Source organism: Heterodontus francisci, chromosome 15, assembly GCF_036365525.1.
Source record: "Heterodontus francisci isolate sHetFra1 chromosome 15, sHetFra1.hap1, whole genome shotgun sequence".
NCBI lineage: Eukaryota > Metazoa > Chordata > Chondrichthyes > Heterodontiformes > Heterodontidae > Heterodontus > Heterodontus francisci.
In genome coordinates, this window is record NC_090385.1 from 88320345 (window position 1) to 88342043 (window position 21699).

Genomic DNA, 21699 nt, shown 5'->3' on the forward strand with positions numbered 1-21699 from the left:
CTTATTTTCTGAAACTTATTCTAATGATCCACCAGATAAAGCAAGACCGATTTCTGCAAGTCAGAGAGTCAGAGTCATTATGGCACAGAAGGAGGCCATTTGGCCTATCAAGTCGATGCCAGCTCTCTGTGGAGCAATCCAGTCAGTCCCATTCTAACCCCATAGCCCTGCAACTTTATTTCCTTCAAGTGCCCGTCCACTTTCCTTTTGAAATCATTGATCATCTCTGCTTCCACCACCCTCATGGCAGAGTGTTCCAGGTCATTACCACTCCCTGCATAAAAATGTTCTTCCTCACATCCCCCCTGCATCCCTCACCCAGAACCTTAAATCTTTGCCCCATAGCCAGTGGAGGTGGTGGAAGCAGGTATCATAGAGACATTTAAGAGGCATCTTGACAAATACATGAATAGGATGGGAATAGAGGGATACAGACCCCCGAAGTGCAGAAGGTTTTAGTTTAGGCAGGCATCAAGATCGGCGCAGGCTTGGAGGGCCGAATGGCCTGTTCCTGTGCTGTACTGTTCTTTGTTCTTTAGTCCTTGTTCCATCAAGCCAATTTTTTATCCAAACTGACACAGACTCTCCTATTCCATGAGCCTTAGTTCTGATAACCAGCCTTTTATGTAGTACTTTGTCAAACCCTTTCATCAATCTTCTCTGTTACCTCATCAGAAAATTCAGTTAGATTAGTCAAGCATGATCTGCCTTTTACAAATCTGTGCTAGCTCTCCTTAATTAACTCAAACCTTTCCAAGAGCCTGTTAATTTTTTTCCTGATGATTGTTTCTAAAACCTTACCCACCACTGATATTAAACTAAGTGGCCTGTATTCACTAGGACTGTCCTTGCACCCTTTCTTGAATAAGGGTGTCGCATTTGCCACTTTCCAATCCTCTGACACCTCCTCCGAATTGGAGGGAAGGTTGAAAGATTATGCCAAGCCCTTCCATTATCTCCACCCCCACTTCCTTCAGTAACCTGGGATGCAAGCCATCTGGACCAGATGACTTATCTACTCTAAGAATACCACAACTTCTGACTCACTTCCTTCCCCCTGCAGAATATTCTGCACCCTCTCCATGATGTCCTTTATGCTGGCACCAAGGAGGCACATACCATGTGGGACTCATGATGATGTCTGTCCTCCTAACTATGAAATCTTCTATAACGACTGCATTTCTACTCATTGCTGTTCCCTCCTTTGCAGTCCCTTTCCCATTGGTGCCATGGTCTGGATTGCACTCCTTCAGGGCATCATCACTCCCAGCATTCTCCAATGCTGAGTACCTGTTTGAGAGTGGTACACACCCCAAAGCCTCCTGCACTTCCTACCTCTTCCTACTCTTCCAGATGGCGACCCATCTACTAGCCTGAATTCTCACTGCCTGTGGGGTGGCCGGCTATTGGAAGGTATGATCCAAGAAACTCTCTTCTTTCCTGATGCTCCGCAATGACTCCTGCTGCCCCTCAAGCTCGGAAATTGAGAGCTTGAGCTCAAGCAGCTGGAGCCACATCCTACACCTGTGGTCCCCAAGACACATGAAGAATCCTGGAGTTCCCACATGGCACAAGAATTGCAAGCAACAGGTCGCAGCTGCCCATTCATGATCTAAAAATAATCTCTCTTCCCTCTTTTGGAATCTATTTAGTATCTTGTTTAAATTATTAATTAATTATTGCCTCTAGACCTGCTCTGTGCTAATATCTTCTTGTTAATTCACTTCATGTTAAAACCACCTGGACTGCATTTTTAAATGTCCCGGCTCCTAGTTTGAATGAATGCCCTTGTTTAGAGAGCGAAAGAGAAATACTCACCAACAAATCACTTACCTACTTTGCTGTGATGTCACACTTCGATTTTTATCTCTGCTGTGTCTCTCAGTTCCCACTCTTTTTAAATCTCCACTCTCAGTTCCCACTCTTTTTAAATCTCCACTCTCAGTTCCCACTCTTTTTAAATCTCCACTCTCAGTTCCCACTCTTTTTAAATCTCCACTCTCAGTTCCCACTCTTTTTAAATCTCCACTCTCAGTTCCCACTCTTTTTAAATCTCCACTCTCAGTTCCCACTCTTTTTAAATCTCCACTCTCAGTTCCCACTCTTTTTAAATCTCCACTCTCAGTTCCCACTCTTTTTAAATCTCCACTCTCAGCTCCCTTTTAGGAATGTACCACTATGTATAAAGTTTTTATAAAGTCATTTTTATATGAAGAGTAATGCTTGGTGCTCCACCTAAAGGTCAGTAAATTACCTTTCTGAGATCTGAATGTTCTTGGCTAAACTAATTCCCATTTCAGTCAAATGAGTAGATATATTGAGAGAGGTTGAACAATAGCTAACTTTGTTTCTGAATAAACATGACACAATCTTATATTTTAAAAAAGATTTTTGGTGTAAAATTGTCTCCACAAAAGGAGATGCTCACTATCAAACATTACGTTGAAGAAAAACCTAATTTATTAGAATGTAATTTTTTGTTTTTAAGCTTTCAGTTTACAATGAACCTTCCACAAACTCTAAGTACATAGCTGAACAGCCAGGCTGGCTTCTAGAGAGGATTTCTGTTGTGAGACAAACAGTTCAACCTTATGCTGCTCAATGCAAGGTACTGTATAATGATCCTTTTATGTTTTCTTTTGCTGTGTACTATAGAATTAGTTGAGACAAAATATTTGTGCAAGTATTTGTTACAGTATGATTCAAAATTATGATGCATTGCTTTTGAATTTCCAAAAGTCAGGATAGAACCTCTAATGTTCTGTCTTCTGTTGTTCAATTTACTATCAGCAATTATTTTGTTGGAAAAAAACTCTGAAAATTGTTTCAGTAAAATAAATTTAAAAATCTATGACACACACAATTTGTTATTGACTGTTGTCGAGCTTTCATAGTTCACAAGACTCCTCAACACAATAGGTCAGCTGTGCTGACCCAAGTAAATAACCTTGGAGAGGGCGGGGTGGGGGGGAAGCATCCAGTCATTTATCTGAGGAGTAAGCTGCTCCCATGAGAAGGTTTAAGCTGCTATTACAAATAATATTTAACTGTTTGGGCACTGCAAAGGTACAACCCCTCTTAAATGGATATATCCTGGCCACAATTTGTTAGTGTAGCTACCTGGCTTTATAAGAATACAATATGGCCTTACAATACTGTTGTGTTTTCTGAAATGGAAGCATCTAAGCACTGTCATGTTATGAATGAATACAGTTTTGGATCCTTACGCACACTGCACTGGAGACACTTGGGAGTATCCAATCTGAAAGGAAGGAGTGATCTGATAAAAAAAAATTATGTTGTTTTGCCTAATTTTGGCTTGCTGCTTGTGCATTTACGTCCAGTCACAAACCTTCAATTTTTAAAAATGTTGGCAGTTTGGGTTCCTGCATCAAGCTTGTTTCGTACCAGTTGCAAACTTTATTGATTAAAGGATGGAGAGAGGAATAATTCAAATGTGAATAATCACTGTGTGATTGATTCAGTTTGGATATGACTTTCTAAGAGTAAGTGGTTTGAAAATGCAACACTTCAAATTGTGCTAATCATTTTCTGTGATTATGAATTATTTTTTAAAAACTGAGAAGGAACCAGTTTGTTTGAAATTCATGAAATTGGTTTGAAATTTTTCTGAAATAATTTACATAAATGTGACCTCCTACAGTGGTAAGAAATGCAAAAATCCTAATTAAAACATTTTAACAAAGGGCTAGCTTGTTTTGAGTTGCGATCTTTTGGCTAATCAAGAAGTCAGATAATTGATTTTCTACTCTTTATAACCTACTGCTAGATTGTTCATTAAATTTGTTTCATAGTTGAAAGTTAAAATGTGTGCCTCTACTGCTCTTGAAGATTGGAGTGAGACTTATGCAGGCATAGGAGTGTAGTGTAGGCCAGTAGAAATGCTGTATATATAATCTGGCTTGTTACTCAAAACTTACCATGACCCAAATGCCCTCTGGCAGGTACTGGGAGTTGGCACTTATAAGAACATAAGTAATAGGAGCAGGAGTGGACCAGTCGGCCCCTCGAGCCTACTCCACCATACAATACAATTATGGCTGATCCACCTCAACTCCACTGTCCTACCCACTCCCCATATCCCTTGATTCCCTGAGAAATCAATAATCTATCAATCTCAGTCTTAAATAAACTGTGGAGCATCCACAGCCCTCTGGGGTAGACAGTTCCAAAGATTCACAACTCTCTGAGTGAAGAAATTTCTCCATATCTCAGTCGTAAATGATCGACCCTTAATCCTGAGGCTGTGCCTCTGTGTTTTACATTCTCCAGCTAGGGGAAACACCCTCTCAGTGTCTACCCTGTCAAGCCCCTTCTGAATCTTATATGATTCAATGAGACCACCTCTATAAGTATATTAAGAGTAAAAGGGTAGCTAGGGAGAGAGTAGGTCCCCTTAAGGATCAGCGTGGCAATCTATGTGTGGAGTCACGGGCAATGGGCGAGGTCTTAAATTAATATTTCTCATCCGTATTTACTGTGGAGAAGGTCATGGAAGCTAGCGAGTTCAAGGGAGGGAACACCGATATCCTGGAGCATATCAACATTACAAAGGAGGAGGTGTTGGAGGTTATGAAGCGCATTAAGGTGGATAAATCCCCAGGGCCTGACCAGTGTATCCTAGGATGCTATGGGAAGCAAGGGAGGAGATTGCTGGGGCCTGGCAGAGATTTTTGTATCATCGTTAGCCACGGGTGAGGTACCGGAAGACTGGAGGATAGCTAATGTTGTGCCTTTATTTAAGAAGGGCAGCAGGGATAAGCCAGGGAACTACAGGCTGGTGAGCCTTACATCAGTGATGGGAAAGTTATTGGAAGGGATTCTGAGAGACAGGATTTATATGCATCTTGGAAAGGCATGGTCTGATTAGGGATAGTCAGCATGGCTTTGTGCGTGGGAAATCATGTCTCACGAATTTGATTGAGTTTTTCGAGGAGGTGACCAAGAGGATTGACAAGGGCAGGGTGATGGACGTTGTCGACATGGACTTTAGCAAGGCCTTTGACAAGGTCCCGCATGGTAGGCTGGTCCAGAAGGTACGAACACATGGGATCCAGGGTGAGCTAGCAAATTGGATACAAAATTGGCTTGGTGATAGGAGGCAGAGGGTGGTAGTGGAGGATTGTTTTTGAGATTGGAGGCCGGTGACCAGTGGTGTGCCACAGGGATCAGTGCTGGGCGCTCTGTTGTTTGTCATATGTATTAATGACTTGGATGTGAATGTAAGGGGCATGATTAGTAAGTTTGCAGATGACACCAAAATTGGTGGTATAGTGGACAGTGAAGAAGGTTGTCTAAGGTTACAACAGGATATAGCTCAACTGGGAAAGTGGGCAAGGGAGTGGCAAATGGAATTTAACGCAGACAAGTGTGAAGAGATGCATTTTGGGAAGTTAAACCAGGGCAGGACAAAAACAGTGAATGACAGGGCCCTGGGGAGTGTTCTTGAGCAGAGAGACCTTGGGGTGCAAGTACATAATTCCCTGAAAGTGGCAACACAGGTAGACAGGGTGGTGAAGAAGGCATATGGCATGCTTGCCTTCATCAGCCGAGGCATTGAGCACAAGAGTTGTGACGTCATGTTACAGTTATACATAACGTTGGTTAGGCCGCATTTGGAGTACTGTGTGCAGTTCTGGTCACCGCACTACAGGAAAGATGTGATTAAGCTAGAAAGGGTGCAGAAAAGATTTACAAAGATGTTGCCTGGTTTGGAGAGCTTGAGTTATAAAGGGAGATTGGATAGGCTGGGTCTGTTTTCCCTGGAGCGAAGGAGGCTAAGAGGGGACATGATAGAGGTATATAAAATTATGAGAGGCATAGATAGGGTGGATAGCCAGAGTCTGTTTCCCATGGTAGGGGTGACTGAAACTAGAGGGCATAGATTTAAGGTGAGAGGGAGGAGGTTTAAAGGGGATCAAAGAGGTAAATTTTTCACACAAAGAATAGTGGGTATCTGGAATGAGTTGTCTGAGGAGGTGGTGGAGGCAGGAACAGTCGTGACATTTAAGAGGCATCTGGACAGGTACTTGAATGAGCAAGGCATAGAGGGATATGGAATTAATGCAGGCAGGTGGGATTAGTATAGATAGGCATTATGGTCGGTATGGACGCGGTGGGCCGAAGGGCCTGTTTCTATGCTGTACAACTCTATGACTCGTTCTTCTAAACTCCAGAGAGTACAGGCCCAATTTACTCAGTCTCATCATAGGACAACCCTCTCATCCGAGGAACCACTCTAGTGAACGAACCTTCGCTCTACTGTCTCCAGTGCAAATATATCCTTCCTTAGATTTGAAGACTAAAATTGAGCACAGTATTCTAGGTGTGGACTCCAAAGCCCCATACAACTGTAGCAAGACTTCCTTATTCTTATACTCTAATCCCTTTCAATAAAAGCCAACATTCCATTTGCCTTCCTAATTGCTTGCTGTACCTGCATGCTAACTTTCTGTATTCCTTGTACAAGTACACCCCAGGCTCTCTGATTATCAACATTTAAAACTTTCACATCTTTTAAAAATAATCTGTTTTTATATTCTTACTCCCAAAGTGAGTAACCTCACACTTCCCAACATTATACTCCATCTGCCACCTTGTTGCCCATTCACTTACCCTGTCTATATCTCTTTATAGCCTTGCTGTGTCCTCACAGCTTGCATTCCCACCTACCTTTGTATCGTCAGCCAACTTGGATATATCCGTCTAAGTCATTGATATAGATTGTAAATAGTTGAGGCTCCAGCACTGATTTTGCAGCAGTCCACTACTCACAGCCTGCCAACTTGAAAGTGCCCCTTCTATCCTGACTCTCTGCTTCCTGTTCGTTAACCAATCCTCCATCCATGCTAATATATTATTCCCAACTCCATGAGTCCTTATCTTGCGTATTAACCTTCTGTGTGACGCCTTATCAAATGCCTTTTGGAAATCCAAGTATACTACAGCTACTAATTCCCCTTTATCTACCCTGCAAGTTACATCTTTGAAAAACTCGAATAAATTTCTCAAACATGATTTCCCTTTTGTAAAACTATGTTGACTTCTAATTGTACTGTGCTTTTCTAAGTAGATTGTTAAGACTTAATAATAGATTCCAGCATTTTCCCAACAACTGATGTCAGGCTAACTGGTCTGTCGTTCCCTGTTTTCTCTCTCCATCCTTTCTTGAATAGCAGTGTTATTTTGCTAACTTCCAGTACACTGGGGCTGTTCTAGAATCTAGGGAATTTTGGAAAATCATAACCCCTACATCCACATCTCTGCAGCTTTTTTAAAAATTAATTCATGGGATTGTGGGTATCACTGGCTAGGACAGCATTTATTGCCCATCCCTAATTGCCCTTGAGAAGGTGGTGGTGAGCTGCCTTCTTGAACCGCTGCAATCCATGTGGAGTAGGTACGCCTACAATGTTGTTGGGAAGGGAGTTCCAGGATTTTGACCCAGTGACATTGAAAGAACGGCGATATAGTTCCAAGTCAGGATGTTGTGTGCAGTTTGGAGGGGAACTTGCAGGTGATGGTGTTCCCATGCAACTGCTGCCCTTGTCCTTTTAGGTGGTAGAGGTCGTGTGTTTTGAAGGTGCTGTCTAAGGAACATTGGTGCATTGCTGCAGTGCATCTTGTAGATGGTACACCCTAGACTCTCTGATTATCAACATTTAAAACTTTCGCATCTTTAAAAAATATTCTGTTTTTCTATTCTTGTGCGTCGGTGGTGTAGGGAGTGAATGTTTGTGGATGGGGTGCCAATCAAGCAGGCTGCTTTGTCCTGGATGGTGTCGAGCTTCTTGAGTGTTGTTGGAACTGCACCTATCCAGGCAAGTGGAGAGTATTCCATCACACTCCTGATTTATGCTTTGCAGATAGTGCACAGGCTTTGGGGAGTCAGGAGGGTGAGTTACTCGCCACAGGCAAGTCATGCTGCAGCTGTACAGAACTTTCATTAGGCCACACTTAGAATATTGCGTGCAATTCTGGTTGCCACACTACCAGAAGGACGTGGAGGTTTTGGAGCTGGTACAGAAGAGGTTTACCAGGATGTTGCCTGGTCTGGAGGGCATTAGCTATGAGGAGAGGTTGGATAAACTCGGATTGTTTTCACTGGAACGACGGAGGTGGAGGGGTGACATGATAGAGGTTTACAAAGTTATGAGCGACATGGACAGAGTGGATAGTCAGAAGCTTTTTCCCAGGGTGGAAGTGTCAGTTACTAGGGGACATAGGTTTAAGGTGAGAGGGGCAAAGTTTAGAGGGGATGTGCGAGGCAAGTTCTTTACACAGAGGGTGGTGAGTGCCTGGAACATGCTGCTGGGGGAGGTGGTGGAAGCAGGTACGATAGCGACCTTTAAGAGGCATCTTGACAAATACATGAATAGGATGGGAATAGAGGGATAGGTCCCCGGAAGTGCAGAAGGTTTTAGTTTAGGCAGGCGTCAAGATCGGCGCAGGCTTGGAGGGCTGAATGGCCTGTTCCTGTGCTGTACTGTTCTTTGTTCTTTGATTCCTAGCCTCTGACCTCTTGTAGCCATGGTATTTATATGGCTACTCCAATTCAGTTTCTGGTCAATAGTAACCCAAGGATGTTGATCGTGGGGAATTCAGAGATCATAATGCCATTAAATTTCAAGGGGAGATGGTTAGATTCTGTCTTGTTTGAGATGGTCATTGCCTGGCACTTGTGTCGCACGAATGTTACTTGCTTGGATATTGTCCAGGTCTTGCTGCATTTCTACCCAGACTGCTTCAGTATCTGAAGAGTCGCGAATGGTGCTGAACATTGTGCAATCATCAGCGAACACCCCCACTTCTGACCTTATGATTGAAGGAAGGTCATTGATGAAGTAGCTGAAGATGGTTGGGCCTAGAACACTACCCTGAGGAACTCCAGCAGTGATGTCCTGGAGCTGAGATGATTGACCTCCAACAACCACAACCATCTTCCTTTGTGCTAGGTATGACTCCAACCAGCGGAGGGCTTTCCCCCTGAATCCCATTGATTCCAGTTTTGCTAGGGCTCCTTGATGCCAGGCTCAGTCAAATGCTGCCTTGATGTCAAGGGCAGTCACTCTCACCTCACCTCGAGTTCAGCTCTTTTATCCATGTTTGAACCAAGGCTGTAATGAGGTCAGGAGTTGAGTGGCCGTGGCGGAACCCAAACAGAGCATCACTGAGCAGGTTATTGCTGAGCAAGTGCCGCTTGATAGCACTGTCAATGACACCCTTCCATCACTTTACTGATGATCGAGAGTAGACTGATGAGGCGGTAATTGGCCGAGTTGGATTTGTCCTGCTTTTTGTGTACAAGACATACCTGGGCAATTTTCTACATTGCCGGGTAGATGCCAGTTTTGTAGCTATACTGGAACAGCTTGGCTAGGCCTGCGGCAAGTTCTGGAGCACAGGTCTTCAATCCTATTGCCGGAATATTGTCAGGGCCCATAGCCTTTGCTGTATCTAGTCCCTCCAGTCATTTCTTGATATCACACGGAGTGAATCGAATTGACTGAAGACTGGCATCTGTGATGCTGGAGTCTTCAGGAGGAGGCCGAGATGGATCGTCCACTCAGCACTTCTGGCTGAAGATTATTGCAAATGCTTCAGTCTTATCTTTTGCACTGATGTGCTGGGCTCCCTCATCATTGAGGATGGGGATATTTGTGGAGCCACCTCCTCCAGTTAGTTGTTTAATTGTCCTCCACCATTCACGACTGGATGTGGCAGGACTGCAGGGCTTAAATCTGATCCGTTGGTTGTGGGATAGCTTAGCTCTGTCTATTGTGTGCTGCTTACTCTGTTTGGCATGCAAGTAGTCCTGGGTTGTAGCTTCATCAGGTCGACACTTCATTTTGAGTTATGCCTGGTGCTGCTCCTGGCATGCCCTCCTGCTCTCTTCATTGAACCAGGGTTGGTCCCCTGACTTGGTGGTAATGGTAGAGTGGGGGATATGTTGGTCCATGAGGTTACAGATTGTGATTGAATACAATTCTGCTTTTGCTGATGGCCCACAGAGCCTCATGGATGCCCAGTTTTGAGTTGCTAGTGTGGTAGTGCCACACAACACGATGGAGGGTATCCTCAATGTGAAGACGAGACTTTTTCTCCGCAAGGACTGTGCGCTGGTCACTCCTACCAATACTGTCATGGACAGATGCATCTGTGACAGATAGATTGGTGAGGACAAGGTCAAGTATGTTTTTCCCTCTTATTGGTTCCTTCACCATTTGCTGCAGACCCAGTCTAGCAGCTATGTCCTTTAGAACTCGGTCCGTAATGGTGCTACTGAGCCACTCTTGGGTAATGGACATTGAAGTTCCCCAACCAGAGTATATTCTGTGCCCTTGCTACCTTAAGTGCTTCTTCTAATTGGTGTTCAACATGGAGGAGTACTGATTCATCAGCTGGGGTGGGGGCATTTGGCAATCAGCAGGAGGTTTCCTTGCCCATGTTTGACCTGATGCCATGAGACTTCATGGTGTCCGGAGAACTCCCAGGGCAACTCCCTCCCGACTGTATACCACTGTGCCGCCACCTCTGCCGGTGGGACAGGACATACCCGGGGATGTTGATGGTGGTGTATGGGACATTGTGTGTAAGATATGATTCCATGAGTGTGACTGTGTCAGGCTGCTGCTTGACTAGTCTGTAGGGCAGCTCTCCCAATTTCGGCACAAGCCCCCAGATGTTAGTAAGAAGGACTTTGCAGGGTGGACAGAGCTGGGTTTGCCATTGTCGTTTCTGGTGCCTAGGTCGTTGCCGGGTGGTCCGTCTGGTTTCATTCCTTATTGACTTTGTGGCGGTTTGAGACAATTGATTGACTTGCAAGATCATCTCAGAGGGCATCAAGAGTCAGCCGCATTGCTGTGGGTCTGGTGTCACATGTAGGCCAGACCAGGTATGGACAGCAGATTTGTTTCCCTAAAGGACATTAGTGAACCAGATGGGATTTTACGACAATCGACAATGGTTTCATGGCCATCATTAGACTAGCTTTCAATTTCAGATGTATTAATTGAATTCAAATTCCACCTTCTGCTGTGGTGGGAATTGAACCCATGTCTCCAGAGCAATACCCTGGGTCTCTGGGTTACTAGTCCAGTGACAATGCCACTACACCACCGTCTCGCTCTTTTATAACCCTCGGCTTTGGACCATCAGGTCCTGGAGATTTGTTAGCTTTTAGTCCCTTTGGTTTCTCCAATACTTTTTGTCTGCTGATATTAATTACTCCAAGTTCCTCATTTTTATTAGCCCCTTGGTTACCTTCTCTTTCTGGTAAGTATTTTGTGTCTTCTATTGTGAAGACATACACAACATATTTGTTTGACGTCTTTGCCATTTTTCATTCCCATGATAATTTTTCCTATCTCTGCCTCTAAGGGACCAATGTTTATTTTAGCTGGTCTCTTTTTTTTATATGCTTGTAAAAGCTCTTACAATTTACTTTTATATTCCTGGCTAGTTTACTCTAATTTTTTCCCTTTTTATCAATTTTTTGGTCTTCGTTTGCTGTTTTCTGAAACTCTCCCAATCCTTAAGCTTACTACTATTCTTTGCGACATTATAAACCTGTTCTTTTAAGCTAATATCTTTAGCTTCCCTCGTAAGCATGGTTGGCTCTTGCTGAGTTTTTGTTTTTTAATGGAATGTATTTTTGTTGAACATTTTGAATTGTTTCTTTAAATGTTTCCCACTGTTTATTTACTGCCATACCTTTTAGTCTATTTACCCAATCAACCTTAGCCAGCTCTCCCCTCACCCATGTAATTGGCTTTGTTTAAGTTTAAGATGTTTGTTTGGGACTGAAGTATGCCACTTTCAAACTAATGGAATTCAAATGTATTATGATCACTTTTTCCCTGAGGATCTTTTACTATGAGATTACTAATTAACCCTGCCTCATTGCACAATACTAGATCTAAAATACAGTCAGGCAAACTATCCACCTGCCAAGACTGAGGCACTCATTATTTTGCCACATGAACATTAAAACTTAAAAATTACAAGTTCCTGACTGGAAAGACATTTAGATAGTACCAGACAATGTGGAAACTAAGGGAGCCAGTCCCTGCCCCCAATACACAGAAAGAGACCTGGCAAACCAGTTGGTCACGTGACCACCTGCTGGCCAACGAGGGGAGTCTTAAACTGGAAAGATTTTGAACTCAGAATGCTGTGTGCTCATGGACTGAGAACATCTTCTCGCCCGTCTGCCTGCCTCCAGCTCTTTCCCACAGAACTGAATCTTGCGAAGACATGTAAACACAAAGAGAGAACAGTTCTCCTACGTGAACAAGGTTTGAGACGAATACTGGGCCCCAACAAAACACAAGATCATATCTTCAATCAAGGACGACAGCGAGTTCGAGAAACAGTAACAAGATATTGCCTCAAACAGTTCTATATTTTCCTCTTCTCTTTTCTGTCCCTATCTGCATGTAATATCCCGTGTGCATGCTAGCGTGGGCGTGTCGTATATCCGTAGCCGTGAACCGTATTAGAGATTAAGTTTTACTAAAATTTCATCTTTCTTCTTTAAACCTGAGAAAGGCTGTGTGAATTGGTGTCTTTGTCTTATAATTGGAAAACTGTGAACAAGGATTCACAAGAAGGGGAGCTCAAAACACCGTGTGTTTAAAATGAAACCCTATTACAATAAGACCAGGTGGCGATAGTAACAGACCCCCAGACACCTTTCTCACCTGGTCATAACAATAGCTTTATCCCTAGCTGGTTCCACAACATATTGTTCCAGAAAACAATCACAAAAACATTCTACAAAATCATCTTCCAGACTACTTTTGCCAACTTTAATGAAGATTAAAGTCCTCCCCACGATTATTACATTGCCTTTGTTACAAGCTTACACAGGAGAGAAATCTAACATATGAGATCCAAGCTATTTCAGAACAAGAAGGGTATAAAAACCTCAAGTATGGAATAGTGCCACTTTACAGACGGTCTCTGCTATCAGTGCATTTAAGAAGTCACACTAAGTACTGTTTGCAGTTCTGGTCCCTTAATGAGAAGAATATTTTTGATTTTAGGAGGTAACAGATGTGATGATGATTCTGGGTATCACGGCCTTGAAATGCGTCCATTCCTGCACCTGTTCTCTCAGTCTCAAGATACGTCGCAATTTCTTGATAATCTGGATTTCTGTACCTGAAAGTAAAATTGTGTTTCAATTGGCATGCAAGGAAAGTGTGGAACTTGCACCATTTGAAAATTGAACAAATGTTATGATACAAAAGTTTAAAAGCTCAGAATTCAGGAGTACGATAGTCAAGTATAACTTTTCTACCCAAAAATAAGAGTCTAGATAAATTAGTAAGGGAAGCCATTAAACTAGACAATATAAATGAGTTCATGAGGCAGTTTAGGGACAAGATGGGCAGGTTAATAGATTGGGCTGGTCTCTGAATAAGGAAAATGCATGTTGGACCTAATGGTGTTTTTCTGTTCCTAAAACTTGTTGCATTCATTCCTTACTGTAAAGATAGTTTATTGGTACGCCTGCCACAATAAAGTTGGATTCTGTTAGCAGCTATAATGTGGAGTGAGGGGACAAGTGACAGAATGGATTGCTAGCTGGCTTCAATACAGAAAGCAGGGAGTGGGAGTGAAGTGTAGTTATTCAGAGTGGTAGAAGGTGGGAAAGAGTGTTCCACGAGGATCGATGCTGGGACTACTGCTGTTCACAATTTACATTACGATTTGGACTTTGGAATCAAAAACACAAGGCTGAATGTTTCCGTGCACGATGAAGTCTCACCACTTTGGTCGAAAGTGGGAGCCGACACTACTGGCAGGCGGCAGCCAATTAACAGGCTGTCGTCCAATTGAGTATGGCAGCTCAGTCCCAGCCATTGCTGAGGCTGCAGCTCCAGAATGGGGGCGCCTGAATAGCTAGGCACCCCCAAAGAGCTGATAGGTTTTAGTGAGGAAGCCAGGACCAGGCAGGTGGGCCCCGGCAGTGGGGAATAGAGGTCATGGTGCATCAGCGGCACCGTTGCTGCCAGGGGGCCCCTCTGTAGGCCATGGAGCGCACATGAAGGAGGGCCCTCTCTGGCAGCCCCATGGGAGTCCACCAGGATTTGCCTCTCTGTATCCCCCTGCAGAGGTGTGAGCAAAATGTCCGTGGGAGCAGAAGGTGGCCCTTAATTGGGCCATTAAGTGGCTTAATTGACCGGAAATTGGGCAGCCGCACCACTAAGTTTCCCGCTGCTGGCAATATGCCATGTCGGTGGTACAACGTCAGGCTCCACTCACTATGCCTCCCCTGCCATATTGCCAGCCCTCCTGTCTCCCAGCCCATCTCCAAGGGGCTGGTAAAAGTCAGCCCTCTATTTCTAAATTTGTGGATGAAACCAAATTCGGGGAATAGTCAATACTGAGGAGGACTGGAACAAATTACAGGAGGACATGAATAAACTTGCAGAATGGTCAAATAATTGGCAAATGAAATTCAACACAGATAAATGTGAGGTAAAAGGTGTTGCTATGGGTACCCTCATGGGTCCTAGTTATGCCTGTCTTTTTGTGGGATATGTCGAGCATTCTTTGTTCCAGTCCTACTCAGGCCCCCTCCCCCAACTCTTTTTCCGGTACATTGATGACTGTATCGGTGCCGTTTCCTGCTCCCACCCCGAACTGGAAAACTTTATCAACTTTGCTTCCAATTTCCTTCTCTCACCTTTACATGGTCCATCTCTGACACTTCCCTTCCCTTCCTCGACTTCTCAGTCTCCATCTCTGGGGATAGGTTGTCTACTAATATCCATTATAAGCCCACCGACTCCCACAGCTACCTGGACTACACTTCTTCACACCCTACCTCCTGTAAGGGCTCCATTCCATTCTCCCAGTTTCTGCGTCTCCGACGCATCTGCTCTGATGATGCTACCTTCCATGACGGTGCTTCTGATATGACCTCCTTTTTCCTCAACCGAGGATTCCCCCCCCCCACTGTTGTTGACAGGGCCCTCAACCGTGTCCGGCCCATTTCCCGCACCTCTACCCTCACCCCTTCCCCTCCCTCCCAGAACCGTGACAGGGTTCCCCTTGTCCTCACTTTCCACCCCATCAGCCTCCATATCCAAAGGATCATCCTCCGCCATTTCCGCCACAACCAACGTGATGCCACTACCAAACGCATCTTCCCCTCCCTTCCCCTTTCAGCATTCCGAAGGGATCGTTCCCTCCGCGACACCCTGGTCCCTCCTCCATTACCCCCACCACCTCGTCCCCGTCCCATGGCATCTTCCCCTGCAATCGCAGGAGGTGTAACACCTGCCCATTTACCTCCTCTCTCCTCACTATCCCAGGCCCCAAACACTCCTTTCAGGTGCAGCAGCGATTTACTTGTACTTCTTTCAATGTAGTATACTGTATTTGCTGCTCACAATGTGGTCTCCTCTACATTGGGGAGACCAAATGCAGTCTGGGTGACCGCTTTGCGGAACACCTCCGCTCAGTCCGCAAGCAGGACCCTGAGCTTCCGGTTGCTTGCCATTTCAACACTCTCCCCTGCTCTCATGCTGACATCTCTGTCCTGGAATTGCTGCAATATTCCACTGAACATCAATGCAAGCTCGAGGAACAGCATCTCATTTTCCGATTAGGCACACTACAGCCTGCCGGACTGAACATTGAGTTCAATAATTTCAGAGCATGATGGGCCCCCCATTTTACTTTTATTTTTAGTTATTTTTTCTTTTTTATATTTTTTTTTGTTTATTTCATTTCATCTTTGTTTGTTCAGTTTGCTTACCCACTGTTTTTTTTCATGTTTGTACTTGCTGCTGTTCAAGCTTCAGTTCGTTAACACCTTATCTGTACTAATGCTTTGTCTTTCAACATACCATTAACATATTGTTTGCCTTTGCTCCATGACCTTTTGGTCTGCTATGTGGCCTTGTCCAATCTACACCTTCTCCTTTGTTATATCTTGCACCACCCCCGCCTCACTTGCCTTTGACATTTCTTATATTTGCTAGTTCCGAAGAAGGGTCAGTGACCCGAAACGTTAACTCTGCTTTTCTTTCCACAGATGCTGCCAGACCTGCTGAGTGGTTCCAGCATTTCTTGTTTTTATATTAAATGTGAGGTAGTGCCTTTTGGTAGGAAGAATAGGGAGTCACTTTTTTATTTGGAAGGTGCAAGTCTAGGTGGGGTAGAGGAACAAAGGGATCTCAGAGTACAAATACACCAATCACTAAAAGTTGCACCACAGGTAAGCAAGGCTATAAAAAAGCAAACCAAGCAGCCTTTATTTTTAGAGGGATAGAATTGAAAAGTAGGGAAGTTATGTGAAACCTGTATCGAACCTTGGTTAGTCCACACTTGGAGTAGTGCATGCAGTTCTGGTCGCCCTATTATGAAAAGAATATCGAGACACTGGAGAGGGTGCAGAGAAGATTTACAAGGATGACACCAGAAATGCGTGGGTAGACATATCAGGAAATGAAGAACAGGCTGGGTCTTTTTTTTTCTTGGAAAGTAGAAGACTTGGGGGTGACCTAATAGAGCTCTTTAAGATTATGAAAGGTTTGGATAGAGTGGATACAGAAAGAAAGTTTCCACTTATGGGTTGAAGCATAACTATAGGCCATCAATATAAGACAGTCAGCAAGAAATCCAATAGGGAATTCAGAAGAAACTTCTTTACACAAAGAGTGGTGACAATGTGGAACTCGCTACCACAGCAAGTGGTTGAAGCAAATAGTATAGATGCATTTAAGGGGAAGCTAGACAAGCATATGAGAGAGAAGGTAATAGAGGGTTAGGATGATAGAATTAGATAAGGAAAGATCGGAGGAGGCTCGAGTGGAGCATAACTGCCAACATAGACTGGCTGGGCTGAATGGCCTGTTTCTATGCTGTATATCCAATGTAATTTTGTGTACGCCAAAACATGTGGTTGGAAGCTCACCTTGGAATCAGATGCAACACCGAAGTCTGAACAGTCCGATTCAGCCTCGGAGAGTTGCCAGGAAGAGGGATGGAATCATTGAATAGGGAACAGAGTTTGTACCAGACTGATGCCAATGGATTTGATCTTCCCAGTAATTAGTTGGAGGAAATTTCTGTTCATCCGCTGGATGTTAGACAAACAGTATGACAAATCAGAGATAGTAAGAGGTCAAGAGCAATGGTGATGAGGTAGAGCTGTGTGTCTTCAGTGCACATGTGGAACCTGACATACTTTCGGATGATATCACCAAGGTGCAGCATGTAGATGAGAAAAAGAAGGGGGCCAAGGATAGAATCTTGGGTGTGTTCAGAGCAACTGTACGCGAATGGGAAGTGAAGCCATTGTAGGTGATTCTCTGGCTACAATTGGATAGATAAGAATGGAACTGAGCGAACGCAGTCCCAGCCAGTTGGGCAATGGAGGAAGATGATGTGGTCAATCATGCAGTAGGCAAGTCGAGAAGGATGAGGAAGAATAGTTTACCACAGTCCATAGAATGTAATTTGTGACTTTGATCAGGACCATTTCAGTACTATGGCAGGGGTAGAAACCTGATTGGGTAGAATTGCAGAAAAGATGGGTACGGATTTGGGAGGTGACTTTTTGAGGATGTTCAGGGTACAACCAGAGTCGGGAATGGTATATTGCATCCCTGGTATCACAATGAAGGGAAAGTGCCATGTGGACACATTTTTAGAAGGGTTGGCCAGTAACTATGAGAACTAGCAACATTGCTGCAACTGATGAAGAGGTTTTGTTAAAAATCTAATTCAAGGAATAGTTCCTTTCATTCTTCATATGAGAAAATATTGAGAGCGAAATCATGTTATGTGGTTAACAAGACAAGTGGATAGCATTGTGCATAAAAATGAAATCACATGAACTTTTTTTCATAAGGAATGTTCCAGGAAAGGTTCATGGAAATCCTCTTGGTGAAACTAAACTGAATAGATGCACGTTGCTTATGGGAAAAATGGCAACTTACAAACTATCACTATGATTGTTTTTATTTCCTCCAATGCCCGTCTTGTATATTGGCTTCATGCTATTGCTGCAGTCTGCCCACTTGTTCTGAGAATGCTGTGGTGCTTGAAGTTGAGGCAGGAGTGCTGCACAGAGTCCTTGCTTCTCCTGGCACTAGCATTGAATCGCCTGCTGAATTATAACATAACCTTTTGTTAACAGACAGCTCAGTTATATGTTTTTTCTTAGACACAATACAGCTGTTGATGTAACAGTGATCATATAAATCTGGCTTTACAGAGGAACTCATAAGCTTATAAATTACTGTTGGTGCTAGTAGCAGAAGAACATTTAACATGTTTGTGTTGCATTTGCTACTTCAACTGAGACACTCGCCAGTGTAAAGTGAACAGATTGCCACCTACTTTGAAGTAGCGGATGACGAGATTTTTTATGAACATGCTAAGCATTCATCTGTTAATATTGGTAACAATTGTTTTTGACATGTAGTTAGAAAGAAAACGCTTAGATTTTTATAGCACCTGTCATGTCTCAAACATCCCAAAAAGCCGTATCAATGTAATAGAGGGCAGCAGCCAGAAACTCAAGCTTGCAGGGGAGTGGGGTGGGGGGGTGTGAGGGGGTGGTCATAACGTAAGAAATAGGAGCAGGAGTAAACCATACAACCGTCGAGCCTGCTTCGCCATGGCTTATCTTGGGCTTCAACTCCACTTTCCCGCCTGCCCCCCATATCCCTTGATTCCCTTTGAGACCAAAAATCTGTCTATCTCAACCTTAAATATATTTAATGACGGTGCATTCACAAACCTCTGGGCTAGAGAATTCCAAAGATTCACAACCCTTTGAGTGAAGAAATTTCTCCTCATCTCAGTCCTAAATGATCGGCCCATTATTCTGAAATTGTGCCCCTTGTTCTAGATTGCCCAGCCAGGGGAAACAGCGTCTCAGTATCTACCCTGTCAAGCCTCTTCAGAATCTTGAATGTTTCAATGAGATCCCCTCTCATTCGTCTAAACGCCAGAGAATATAGACCCAGTTTACTCAGTTTCTTATCATAGGACAACCCTCTCATCACAGGAACCAATCTAGTGAACCTTGGCAGGACTGCCTCCAATGCAAGTATATCCTTTCTTAAATATGAGTCATAGAGTTATACAGCACAGAAACAGGCCCTTCGGCCCATCGTGTCTGTGCCGGCCATCAAGCACCTAACTATTCTCATCCCATTTTCCAGCACTTGGCCCGTAGCCTTGTATGCTATGGTGTTTCAAGTGCTCATCTAAATACTTCTTAAATGTTGTGAGGGTTCCTGCCTCTACCACCCCTTCAGGCAGTGTGTTCCAGATTCCAACCACCCTCTGAGTGAAAACATTTTTCCTCAAATCCCCTCTAAACCTCCTACCCCTTACCTTAAATCTATGCCCCCTGGTTATTGACCCCTCCGCTAAGGGAAAAAGTTTCTTCCTATCTAACCTATCAATGCCCCTCATAATTTTGTATACCTCAGTCATATCTCCCCTCAGCCTTCTCTGCTCTAAGGAATACAAACCTAGCCTTTTCAGTCTCTCTTCATAGCTGAAATGCTCCAGCCCAGGCAACATCCTGCTGAATCTCCTCTGTACCCTCTCCAGTGTAATCACATCCTTTCTATAGTGTGGTGCCCAGAACAATACACAGTACTCCAGCTGTGGCCTAACTAGCGTTTTATACAGCTCCATCATAACCTCCCTGCTCTTATATTCTATGCCTCGGCTAATAAAGGCAAGTATCCCATATGCATTCCTAACCACCTTATCTACCTGTGCTGCTGCCCTCAGTGATCTATGGACAAGTACACCAAGGTCCTTCTGACCCTCTGTACTTCCTAGGGTCCTACCATCCATTGTATATTCCCTTGCCTTGTTAGTTCTCCCAAAATGCATCACCTCACACTTCTCAGGATTAAATTCCATTTGCCACAGCTCCGCCCATCTTACCAACCCATCTATATCGTCCTGTAATCTAAGGTTTTCCTCCTCACTATTTACAACACCACCAATTTTCGTGTCCTCTATGAACTTACTGATCATACCTCCTATATTCACGTCTAAATCATTAATGTCCACTACAAACAGCAAGAGTCCCAGCACCGATCCCTGCGGTATGCCACTGGTCACGGGCTTTCACTCGCAAAAATAACCCTCGACCATTACCCTCTGCCTCCTGCCACTAAGCCAATTTTGGATCCAAATTGCCAAATTGCCCTGGATCCCATGGGCTCTTACCTTCTTGACCAATCTCCCATGCGGGACCTTATCAAAAGCCTTACTGAAGGCCATGTAGACTACATCAACTGCTTTACCCACATCTACACATCACGTCACCGCCTCAAAAAGTTCAATCAAGTTAGTTGGACACGATCTCCCCCTGACAAAGCCATGCTGACTATGCCTGATTAATCCCTGCCTCTCGAAGTGGAGACCAAATTGCACACGGTATTCCAGGTGTGGTCTCATCAAAGCCCCCTACAATTGTAGCAAGACTTCATTATTCTTGTACTCCAAACCCCTTGCAATAAAGGCCTACTTATCATTTGCTTTCCTAATTGCTTGCTGTACCTGCATGCTAACTTTTTGTGTTCCTTGTCCGAGTGCACCCAAGCCTCTCTGTACATCAACATTTACAAGTTTCATGCCTTTTAAAAAATATTCTTACGACCAAAGTGAACAACCTCACACCTCCCCACATGATACTCCATCTGCCACCTTGTTTCCCACTCACTTAACCTGTCTATATTTCTTTGCAGCCTGTTGTGTTCTCACAGCTTGCATTTACACCTAGCTTTGTATTGTCAACAAATTTACATACATTACTCTGCCTCATCGTTTAAATCATTAATATAGATTGTAAATAGCTGAGGCCCCAGCACTGATCTTTGTGGCACACCACTGGTCACAGCCTGCCAACTTGAAAATTCCCCATTTATCCCTACTCTCTGCTTCCTGTCCATTAACCAATCCTCTATCTATGCTAATATATCACCCCCAACTCCATGAACCCTTAAATTGTGTATTATCCTTCTGAGTGGCACCTTCTGGAAATCTAAGTATACAACATTGACTGGTTTCCCGTTATCTACCGTGTACTAGTTACATGCTCAAAAAATTCTACTAAATTTGTCAAACACGATTTCCCCTTTGTAAAATCATGTTGACTTGTTCTAATCATATTGTGTTTTTCTAAGTACATTGTTAAAACTTCCTAAATCATAGATTCCAGCACTTTGCCGATGACCGATGTCAGGCGAACTGGCCTGTAGTTCCCTGTTTTCTCTCTCCTTACTTTCATGAATAGTGATGTTACATTTGCTAATTTTCAATCCGCTGGGACCATTCCAGAATCTAGGGAATTTTGGAAAATCATAGCCAGTGCATCCACTATCTCTGCAGCTATCCCTTTTAGAACCTTAGGATGTGGGCCATCCAGTCCTGGGGGATTTGTCAGGTTTTAGTCCCTTGAGTTTCTCCAGTGCTTTTTCTCTGTTGATAGTAATTACCTTAATTTCCTCACTCTTTTTAAGCCCAAGATTACCCTCTATTTCTGGTATGTAACCTGTGTCTTTTACTGTGAAGACAGATACAAAATATTTGTTCAACGTCTCTGCTATTTTCCCATTCCCCGTGATATTTGTTCCTATCTCTTCTAAGGAACCAACATTTACTTTAGCTACTCATTTCCTT

The 21699-nt window shown here is 43.8% G+C and overlaps 1 protein-coding gene across 2 annotated transcripts in view; it reads left to right on the forward strand.

Moving 5' to 3' along the window:
• LOC137377940 (MICOS complex subunit MIC27-like) overlaps positions 1–21699 on the forward strand; it is an 84205-nt gene that overhangs the window by 33346 nt on the left and 29160 nt on the right. For both annotated transcript variants that reach the window (XM_068048004.1, XM_068048005.1), the window contains exon 3: positions 2489–2608. In XM_068048004.1, the coding sequence (XP_067904105.1) occupies positions 2489–2608 (120 nt within the window). The remainder of the gene's footprint in view (positions 1–2488; positions 2609–21699) is intronic.